Source organism: Myotis daubentonii, chromosome 3, assembly GCF_963259705.1.
Source record: "Myotis daubentonii chromosome 3, mMyoDau2.1, whole genome shotgun sequence".
Classification (NCBI taxonomy): domain Eukaryota; kingdom Metazoa; phylum Chordata; class Mammalia; order Chiroptera; family Vespertilionidae; genus Myotis; species Myotis daubentonii.
Genome location: NC_081842.1, coordinates 187,596,534 through 187,607,577, shown reverse-complemented (window position 1 = coordinate 187,607,577; position 11,044 = coordinate 187,596,534). Strand labels below are relative to the sequence as shown.

The window sequence follows — 11,044 nt, the reverse complement described above, 5'->3', positions numbered from 1 at the left end:
CTCGGGCACCCGGCCAGAGGAGCGTTACCGGTTCCACCTCTGCTTCGGGATCGGAAAGGCTAAGTGCGCGCGTGCGCGTGTGAAATAAGGGGGCCAAGTTCGGACAGCTCTGTACCCTTTTCCCTCCTGCTCTGCCCCAATTCGGGGCTCCGGAGGGGCGTCGGGTTCCCGAGGTTTGCTGCTCCTGCAGGCAGCATGTAATTGGTCGGAAGGAGGCCGCCGCGGCAGTCGGCCCGGCTGTCCCCAGCGTAGTCCCTGTACGCAGCGTCCCTAGCAGACACCTATCCAGGCTCGCACCCTCTCACGCCCTCCTTCCCTGCCAGAGTCTCGTTGCGGGCTCGGAGTGGGTTTGCAGTCCCCCAACCAGGCCACGCCGCTGCAGGCCCTGGGGTTAAAGGCAAGCCCTCCAGGGCAGTCTCCGCACAGATCGTGCGTCCCGGAGGGGAGGACTCAGGACGGGCGCTGGTTGCTCTGGGAAGTAGTGGGGCACCCAGAGCCACTGTTGCCCTGAGGGGCACATCAACCCAACAAACAACTCACACGCGGACAGGGAAACAGACCCGCTGACCGGAAGCCCGGGACACACTTTGACATAGGGGCGCTAGCTCCCATACCCCTGGAAGCGTCCCCTACTCCCTCGCAGGTCTCCCAAGCATGTGGAGCCTGCCCTACCCTGGTCGCTGCGAAGCCGGTCCCCAGGTCGGGCGGTTTGGGAGCCGCGCTGTTTTCACCGTCTCCTGAGTTCGCAACCCTCTTCCCACGAACCAAAGTCGATAGGCCCCGCTGCTCGCCCTGGTCTCAACGCTGCACGGGCCATCGGGTGCTCAAGCGAGCCCCCACCACGTAGTCTCGGGGTAGGTGGGGCTGGGAGGGGACTGTGGTCAGGCGTAATGGAAGGAAGGAGACGTTTCCTTCTAGAAGTGGAGGAGACACCGGTGTGGGGGGTGCCGCAGAAGCGCCCGACCCTGAGCGCGCGCCTAGGGGTGGGCAGGTGGTGGGCTTCAGCGGTGCAGGCGCATATGGAGGCCCGGTTAGTGGTGTGCTTGCAGAGGGCCAGGCCCCTCCTAGAACCCTGATCTGAGTCCCGCTCCTGTGTGTAGGGAGCCCGCCGCCTAAGGTTAGCCCTGCAGACCTGGAGTCTCCTGCCTCCTAGCCAGGCCGAGGACACCATCACCCTGGAGCAGGCGGAGATCTGGGGTGGAAAGATGTTACCAACTACGTCCAAACACCATCTCGTTCCAGAGCTGTAGCCCGGTGGTGGAAGGACCGTCCAAACACCATCTCGTTCCAGAGCTGTAGCCCGGTGGTGGAAGGACCGGAAGAGGGTGGCTGCGGGCAAGTCTCGCCACTTCCCCCCAGGCTGTTCAGGTTTGTGAATAAAATGAGAGAAGTGTGCAGACTTCGTGTGTGTCCCCTGGTCCAGCTAAGGCCCCGGTTTGTAGCCGGGCCACACTGAGGGGTGGATCTCCGCGCTCACCAAACTCAACCCTGGAAAGGGCAATGCAGCCACCTGCCTCTAGCTCCCTCAGTGCCACTCTCTGCCAGTCTCACGATTGACTTAATTATATTCTCATAATCATGGAAGACTCCTCTGTCCCCCTGCCCCCCAGCTCTAAGAGCATGCCTACATACATGGACCACAAGGAGGGGAGGGAGAAGTCATATGGGGAGAGACCCGCTGATAGCAACACATCTCAATAAACACATAACAACCTCTCCAGGTTATCAGAACATTTTACAGTAGAAAACTGCCCAAAGGACCCCCCTCCCCCGCCCCCAGCAAATGCATCCTCCCAGTTGTTTCTGGGTTGCTCATGAGAGGTGGCCAAATAGTGAGGCAGACAAAGAAAGAGGCTGGCACAAGCCTTGTCACCCCTGCTTCTCTGAGGCTGCAGGCATGGGTGCTGGGCCACAATCTTCTGGAAAAGCACCCAGGTTTTCCAGGTGGGAGTGACAGGCTCACACAGGGCTGCAGAAGCAGGAAGGGCTGGAGCCATGGGAGAAGGGCAGAAACGAAAGGAACCTCCAAACGCAGGTGGCCCTTCTCCCAGCCCCCAGTGCATTGTTCAAAACAAATCGGCCCAGAATCTTGGAAGGGATGAGAAGCTCCCAGAAAACTTTTCCTCGGGCAAGAATGGAGCCTGGCCAGGGGCTAAGCCAGCCGTGGGCAAACAACAGCCCCAGCCCCGCTGGCTGGATCAGGCCCGTTTGAAATGAATAAAACTAAAAAAAAAAAAAAAAAAAAAAAAAAAAAGACCGTACCCTTTTATGTAATGATGTTTACTTTGAATTTATATTAGTTCACACAAACACTCCATCCATGCTTTTGTTCCGGCCCTCCGGTCCAGTTTAAGAACCCATTGTGGCCCTCGAGTCAAAAAGTTTGCCCACCCCTGGGCTAAGCAGTCATTGGGGTAAACAGATCAGGTCTGGGCTGGGAGTTCAGACACCTGGGTCCAACCTAATTGGGGGAATGGGAGCCTTCAAAAGCCTGGAAAGTCATGTGATCTCCTGGGCCTTGTGTGTGTGTGTGTGTGTGTGTGTGTGTGTGTGTGTTTCTGAAGGGTCTGGGTGATGATTCCTTAAGATCATGCACCACTCCCACTTTGCAAAGGGGGATAGGGCGTGGGTTCCCTTTCCGAAATCTGAGTCCCAGCAGCAGTCCTGAGGAGCAGGGCCAGGCAGAGGCAGGGGCCGGCAGCTGCAGCTGCTCTGTAGAGCTCTGCCTGCAGCATTAGAACCAGGCTATCTGGGAAGCAAATGCTGCAGCCAGTCTTTCCTGAAGCTGGGTAGGGGACTGGAGCCTGGGGAACCAGGAGAACTCTGGCAAGGAAGAAAGCTACTTATTTATTCATATTTGCCATTTTAGAAATGAAGACATTTAGAAGGTGAGATGAAATAAGATAGTGCCAGTCTTTTCTCTCCATTTACTTAGACACTAGCAGAACTGAGCTGGGTTGGAGTTGTGTGGTAGACAGTGAGTGTCTGTGAAGTGAGAGAGATTGAGCGTGCTGGGAGTATGTGTAGGGTTGCCAGATAAAATTAATTTGCTAAATCTAGCAACCCTAGTTATGTGAGTTCTGGAGTCATGAAAGAATTTCTCTCCAAAGGGCCCCCACACCCTCACAAAGCCCTATCACCTAGGAAATTCTGATTCCAGTGCCACTAGTCCCTGCCCAATTTCCTGTCCATGGCTTAAGGACTGGACCTCTTATCTTTTCCCCAAGAACAGTATTTATGCAGCCCAGCACACTAGGTGGACCCCCTTTGTTTGAGGGCCTAAAGAGGAGCCCAGAGGAGTTGCTCTCACAGGATATGAACAGCCAGCCCTGCCTTCTACCCTCCTTTGGCTCAGGAGGATGGAGAACTCTATCATGAGGATTCTGTAACAAGATTTGCACCGGACCCTAGTTTGTCTTGTTGGAGAGCCTCAGGGAGTCCATTCTCTCCTGGGGCCTCTGTTGCCCTAGCTGTGGAATTGAAGTTAGATTTACACTAGGTTATTCCATATATTGGAGGCTGCTGTTAGATGAAAGTGAGAATTCACCCACCCTCACATGGGCTCTGCTGAGATACAGCCTGCAGGGGCTACAAATTGCCTCCCACTCTCTTCTCAGTGCTTATCTGCAAGGGGCCTAATTCTGCACAGTGACTGGTGTGGCAGTGGTAACCCACCGAGTCAGAGGGCTGCACCAGGGCTTGAGATCAGGTGGGAGAATACACCACCTTTGACTCCTTTTCTTTTCTTCCCAGGAGTCTTCAAAGTGCTCACAATACCCTCTTCAAAAGTAACCCAGAATGATTTGGTTACTTTTACATATTCGTCATGACCAAGGTGCTATTAACCTTATTTTTACAGAAGAAGAAACAGAGGCATAAAGAGTTAGGAAACTTATCTAAGATGGCAGAGCTGGTAAGTACAGGACTGGGACTCCAGAAACCTGACTCCAGGCTTCCTGCTTTTAATTACTAAGCAAAGAAGGAAACGGAGGCTGGGAAGGGAAAGTAACCTGCTGGCTGTCATATACAGTAGCGAGACTGTGGAGCTCAGTTGGGTTTCAGGCCGCGAGCGTCCGAGCTTTGACCACTGCGCGGCGCTGTCGGGACAGCAGCCGGCCCGTATGCTCAGTTCTTGCCTACTTCCAGGGCCCATCTCCCCTTTCACCCCTCAGAGGCTGAGATGGGGCCAGTCTGAGCCGGTGCTACTCGTTGCTGGGTTCCTGGTGGGAGACCACGCGGGGAGAGACAAGCCTAATGAGATGGAAAGGAACCCAGCTGGCGAGAAAAAGGGCACCGGACCAGCCGTGAGAGATGAAGGCAGCACTGGCCCGGACTGCGGTCAGGGTTCATTGAAGAAGGTCTCCATGGCAGTCCTGCTGCCTGTCTGTAGAACCTACAAGTCCAGCTAGAAAGTTGGGGGGGGGGCAGCCCTCTAGTGTGACTGGGGTTGGGGGAGAGAGGAAAACTGAGCCAGGGTTTCCCGGACCCACAAACAGACATCCAGGCAAATGCAAGGTTTCACCGAAGGCGAGAAAGACACAGAATCACAACGGATACTGAGACAGAAAAAGTACAGGCAAACTCAGAGCTAAGGCGCGGACCGCGCTCCCGGGAATACGGGCGCCGCACAGAAGCGTGGGGGTAGGTTGGGGGGGGGGGTGACGGGCAGGCGGCGCACTACCTGGGTCGCCGGGGTACCATCCCCCGTTCGGAGTCCAGTGGCGCGGCGAGCGGAAGGTGGCGGGGTCCCAGCCTTGCGGAAGAAAGAGACCGAGCAGTCGGAACCTCTCACCCCTCCGAGGCCCGAGGCCGAGAGCGCCAAAGTTTGCTCCTCGCGATGACTCCTGTGCGCCTTCCCTTGGGTCGGCAGCCACTGGGCTCCAGCGGCCCCGCTCCCGCCGCGTCCGTCCTGGCGTCTCAGGGCCCTGATCGCGCTCCATCCGAACTTCGGCCTCGGTGGCCCGGGCTCTGCCTCGGGGAGAGATGATGGGTGGGGGCTGTCGCCACTTCTTCTGGCTCTGGCTGGCACCCGCGTGAACCTTAATATCCAGGGGCTGGGCGTACTGAAGGCGGCCGCGGCTCCAGGGAACGGAGGACTGGCGGGGTCTTCGGGGACAAGGAGGACCCCACCTCCCGCCCAAGCGGAGCTCCAGCGGCGGCGGCTGTTGGTTCCCGCCGGGCCCCTCCGCGGAGCCACTCCGCCCGCCCCTCCCGCCCGCCCCACCCGCTCGGGGAGCTCCGCCCCCGGCGCGCGCTCTTCCGCCTTGGGCAGCCTCTAGGCGGGAGGACGAATTCCCCAGCCCCCCAGCACGGGTGGACCCGGGGCCGAGACTGGTTAGGGTGGAAGGACCCCTCAGCTCCTTCCGGGTGCAGGCCCCGCTCCGGCTCCCGGGGCAGCGGAGAGGGCCGCCAGTCCGGTGCCCGCCGAGAGGGGAGAGCCGCGGAGTTAGGCCACGAGGGGGCGCTGCGGAGCTGGGGGACACCCCTCCCTGTCCGCCTCAGTCCCCCGCCCCCTCCCCGCCCGCGCGCAAAACATACTCGCCCCAGAGGCAGCGCAGCGGAGCCGGAGCCGCGGCCGGAGCGGAGCCGGAGAACGGCGGCGGCGGCGGCGGCACCATGACCCTGGGCAGCTGCTGCTGCGAGATCATGTCCTCCGAGAGCTCTCCGGCCGCGCTGTCCGAGGCGGACGCAGACATAGACGTGGTGGGCGGCGGCGGTGGCAGCAGCGGTGGGGGGGAGCTCCTCGCCCGCTCCGGGCCCCGGGTCCCCCGGGACGCGCTCCCGAACGGCCCCGAGCCGCCCTCGGAGGAAGCCGAGGCGGACGCCGCCGAGGAAGAGGAGTCGGGCGGCTGCTCTGACGGCGAGCCCCGCGCTCTAGCGCCCCAGGGGGCGGCGGCCGCAGCGGGGAGCCCCGGGCCAGGCGCGGCGGCAGCCCGGGGCGCGGCGGGGCCCGGGCCGGGACCGCCGTCGGGGGGCGCGGCGACGCGGAGCCCGCTGGTGAAGCCACCCTACTCGTACATCGCGCTCATCACCATGGCCATCCTGCAGAGCCCCAAGAAGCGCCTGACGCTGAGCGAGATCTGCGAGTTCATCAGCGGGCGCTTCCCCTACTACCGGGAGAAGTTCCCCGCCTGGCAGAACAGCATCCGCCACAACCTCTCACTGAACGACTGCTTCGTCAAGATCCCCCGCGAGCCGGGCAACCCGGGCAAGGGCAACTACTGGACGCTGGACCCGGAGTCGGCCGACATGTTCGACAACGGCAGCTTCCTGCGGCGCCGCAAGCGCTTCAAGCGGCAGCCCCTACCGCCGCCGCATCCACACACACACCCTCACCCCGAGCTGCTGCTGCGTGGCGGGGCGGCGGCGGCGGGGGACCCCGGCGCCTTCCTGCCGGGCTTCGCCGCTTACGGCGCCTACGGCTACGGCTATGGGTTGGCGCTCCCAGCCTACGGCGCCCCCCCGCCCGGCCCGGCCCCGCATCCGCATCCACACCCGCACGCCTTCGCTTTCGCCGCCGCCGCCGCCGCCGCCGCGCCTTGCCAGCTGTCGGTCCCCCCTGGCCGTGCAGCTGCGCCTCCACCCGGACCTCCGACGGCCTCGGTGTTCGCAGGAGCGGCCTCGGCTCAGGCCCCAGCGCCAGGGACGGGGTCGGGGCCGGGCTCGGGACCCGCAGGCCTTCCCGCCTTCCTGGGCGCAGAGCTGGGCTGCGCCAAAGCCTTCTACCCCGCTTCCCTGAGCCCTCCCGCAGCCGGCACCGCGACCGGTTTATCCACCGCACTCCTGCGCCAGGGCCTCAAGACAGACGCGGGCGGTGGTGCGGGCGGCGGGGGCGCCGGGGCTGGGCAGAGGCCTTCCTTCTCTATAGACCACATCATGGGCCACGGTGGCGGCGGGACTGCACCTCCGGGCGGAGGCGAGGGCTCGCCGGGATCGCCGTTCGCGGCGGCGGCGGGTCCTGGAGGTCAAGCCCAAGTCTTGGCCATGCTGACTGCGCCTGCCTTGGCTCCAGTGGCTGGCCACATCCGCCTCTCGCACCCCGGGGAAGCCCTCCTGTCCTCAGGGCCCCCGTTTGCCGGCAAAGTTGCCGGTCTCAGCGGCTGCCACTTCTGACCGCGCCGGGCTCAGGGCCACTTGGGCCCGCACTCAGCCTCTCCCGGCAGCTCCTGCGGTCCCCGCGGAACTCAGGGAGTCTATGCGTGAAGAGTCTCCAGACCTTGGGCCGGCGCGCGCGACGTGGCTCTGCGTTCAGAATATCGGCGATGGTTGGGACCAAGCGGGCTCCACCGCTCAGGGAGAGCCCGGGTCTCCGCGACGAGGTCGCAAGCTTTGATTCCATTCCAGTTTGAGCAGCAAGGGGGGAACAGGGGGAGCCTTCACTTTTCCCCGGCCTCTGCGCCTCTGGCAGCCCCGGAAGAAGGCTTTCCGGGTGCCTTCCCAGGCCCTGCGGATCCCGCCAGAAACACCAACCGCGCAGAGAGGTCTTCCTCTCTGTATCTCCTTCAGCCCTTCCCCGACTTTGAGATCTTGCTTGTCCAATATTATAATTTAAAGACACCTATTATCTGCTTCGTACTTAAAAGAAAAAATTCAACTCTTTTCCTTGCTGTTCTCCCAGGAAGTTCGTTCTCGCCGACGCCTAAAGCTGTGTCTACACAGGTGAAGCTGAGCAGAGAGCAGAAGCGAGGTGTCTCCGAAATCCCTTTGGAAACCCTGGGTCCCACTCCACTGGGGAGCATCCTTCCCCTTTTGTGTTGGGGTGCCTTTGAAGGAACATTTCCCCTTTCCCAGAGCTGGCTGGGTCCCGCCAACCAGGGCCAGCCGCCCCGTCAGCGTTCTACGCTGTCCCAGGCCCTGGGATATTTATTATCGCTAAAGGCAATGAGTTTAGGGTGGGAGAGAAGGGTCTGAGTCAGGGACTGGAGAAGTGGGGGCGGGGTGGGTGAGGGCACATCCTGTGGCAGGGGGTCCTGTAATTATGTGTAAATATCTGTACAGCCGGCTGCTATCTGCGTTCTCTGTCCACTGGGTGTCCATTGATTTAGACTTCTCCGCTGTGGGGAGACTGTGAAATCCTCTGATGGTTTGTGTGGAAGAAAAGAAAAATCTGTCTCCCTTTCCTCCCCATTGGTGTCAATTGAATAAATGTATGTGAACTCCAGCAGTCACCAGCTCTGTCTGCTTGCCTGCACTCCCCTTTTTACGTAGTCAGGGTTCTCCCAGAAGGCCCTCCCCCCCTCCCCCACCAGCTTCCAGGCGGGCAGAGGTGGACTGAGGAAGGGTCCTGGGCAGCCCAGGCAGGCAGAAGAGGGCTTGGGCTATTGGGTGTGGGGGAAACTATGGCCTTGGCCTTTGCTGTTAATGGGCCAGGACTCTGGGAGGCCTGTGACCCCTCCACTGCTTTCATTTTCGCTCTGGTCCAGGAGGGTTTTTGCAGAGAGGTTTTGTTTCAAATGCACCTGGGGAATCTCATCTTCTCTGAGTTCAGACTTTAGCGTGGGGCAGGTCTGAGTGCCCAGTACTTATGGACACTGTACTCATTAAGTACAGTTTCAGTGTCTGTATCTCTTGATGCATTTTCTGCGTGCTTCTGTGTGTGGGGACTTTTAAGGAGCTTGTGATCTGTGTTTTGTTGTTCTTTTTAGGGGAGGTGGGTAGTACTTCAGGATATCTGTGTTTTAATTTATATGTGTGACCATGAACGTGTGTCTGTGGTCTTCTGTCACTGTCTATTTCTATGTCCCTAGGAGAGAGGTTTCTGATGCCACTGTAGCGCCTTCCTTGATCCACCCACGTAATAGAGTGAATGGCTTGAAAAGAGAAACTCCTCTCTTTCCCAGTCCGAGAGGATTAGAGGTGTGCTATGTGGTAGAGAGTCAGTGTGGTCATATTCTGTTAGGGAAAACCTCCTCAATCCTTGACCCATGACTATAGCTGGAACCTATTGCTTGAGTGCAAAGCCATTGCGCGTAGGCTAGTGTCTTCCACAAGCCATCATCTGAGCCTCCAGTTCACTGCCTGCGCCTGGGATTCCCTGTGGTCAGACTGGCAAAGCATGTTGGGTTAGAGAAGATGCTTTTGTAGGTCTTTTCTCTTACATTCAACTAAGGTCAGAGGCGAGAAGGAGTGATATGGAGGTGCAAAAGAGGAAGTTCAGCCTTCACAGAAAATAGACACATGCAGAGGGAGAGGGTTTGCAGACAAGTGACAGACAGAGAAGGAAGAAGACAGATGGAGAGAACTTGAGAGGGGCAGGCAGGGAGAAGCCATACAGGTCTCTTTAACCAGATTCCTGGGCACTGACAATAGTAGGAAAGAAGGAGGAGAAAGTGAACAGTGCCCTATAGAAGGGGGTCAGGGTGGGAAGACTGCACAGGGCTGAGGGTGAGTGGTTGGGACTGCTAAGTCTCAGCTGCTTCCCCAGTGGAGGAGAGACAAGGTCCCAGGTACATCTGGTAAACGCAGCCCCAGCTGCTAGAGCTGAGGTGCCCTCTCCTTCATCTTGTTGAAAGACTGAGAAGTGGAGGGAAAATGAGTGCATGCAGTGGGCCATCTCCCCATGATTTTATCAAGCAGTCCAGGAGAAGTAAGGTTAAACTCAATGGTCACAAGAGGGGCTGACTGTGGATACCTGGATACCCCTGGCTGGCTGCTTGGTTGATTTCCATTGCTGAGTTTGATTTCATTTCTTTTCACTTGAGGAAGGTTGAACATGACCGTGTGTTTGCCCACAATAAAACACTTTGTGGCTTACACGATCCCGTTTACCGTGAATAGGTCACTTCCAGATATTAGTTTGGAGCTTCAAGTAAAAGTTTTATCAATTGGTGTTTCCTCTCTAGAAGAGAGAAAATCAATTCAGCCAGAATTCATATATGATGATGGATAGATGAGATACTTCCACAACTGCTATTCCAAAAGAAGCAGCTAATCCTCCCAGTTTCCTCAATTTGTCTTTGTGAAAGTGTGTGTGAATTTATCTGACTGTGTTGCTTGGTGTCAGAGGGTCCGTCCACATCAGGAAAAGTCAGAGATAAGAGGATTGGGGACGAGTGAGACACGCCCTTTCAGGGGCTTCGGTGGAGCTTGAGACCTCAGACCCCTGACTCAACCCGAGTTTCCCAGAAGGCCAAGTACAGGCCAGATATAATGGCTGAGTACTGGGATCCAGAAAGAAGCCACCTGTGTCCAACTGGCCTTGACAAACATCAGAAAAAGATTGCTGAGCGATCTGTGGGCTGAAGGCAGGAGAGAAGGAGGGCGTTTTGAATCTGGTACCGCTTTGGGTTGTGTGGGCCGGAAACTTGTTAATTAGAAGATGGCAAGGACCCACCAGGGACCTGGACTGTGAGGAGAAGCAAGGAGAAGAATGAGGGAATTGCAGATTTGCCTGGTAGTGTCCTCAGGCTCCCCACCCCCTCCAGGCCAGACTGGCTGGTAAGTGGCTCCCTCCCAGCCTGTGGGTGCACAGGTTGGGTGTTCAGTGAAGGCCAGCCTTCCGGGAGGAGAAACAAGGCCATCCCACTTCCAGAGGCTCCTGTAGCTTCCCCCCACTGCCTGGGTGGAGACAGCTGAGCCTCTGCCCTGGTAGACCCCAACAATCGGTGACAATAATAAGAAAATATCCAGGGAACACCTTCATCTCTCGAGGTGGGAAAAAAAAATGCTAAGAAATCAGCTTGGGGGTTCACAGAGTGCTGCCGAGCGGGCAGTTTAAAGGGGAAGAAAATTGGCGAATTTCACTGGTCAATTTCACTTCATTTCGTTCAATTTCGTTCAATTTCATTCCTTTTCATCCCGCGCCGGGAGGCCCCAGGCCACAAGGAAGGGGAGGGGGCCTTTCCGGGCAGAATTTCCCCCATCCTGCAGGTTTACTTTCTATGGCCGAGAATAGCCTTGCTTCTCAAACTTTGATATTCTTTCAGTTACGGCGAAGGGCAGCTGTTTTATTTTATTTTAGTGAAGGATATCTGGTTGGGGTGATGGAGGCACACGGGTGAGCCTCTTCTTCCCCCTTCTCTCTTGCAGCCCAATTAAAGCGGTG

The 11,044-nt window shown here is 58.1% G+C and overlaps 1 protein-coding gene across 1 annotated transcript; it reads left to right on the top strand.

Annotated features, from left to right (window-relative positions):
• Nucleotides 1-5,357: 5,357 nt before the first annotated feature.
• Nucleotides 5,358-7,912, top strand: FOXD2 (forkhead box D2). The gene has a single exon (XM_059689668.1). The coding sequence runs from the start codon at nt 5,617-5,619 to the stop codon at nt 7,111-7,113; it is 1,497 nt and encodes a 498-aa protein (XP_059545651.1). The 5' UTR covers nt 5,358-5,616; the 3' UTR covers nt 7,114-7,912.
• The last annotated feature ends 3,132 nt before the right edge of the window (nt 7,913-11,044 follow it).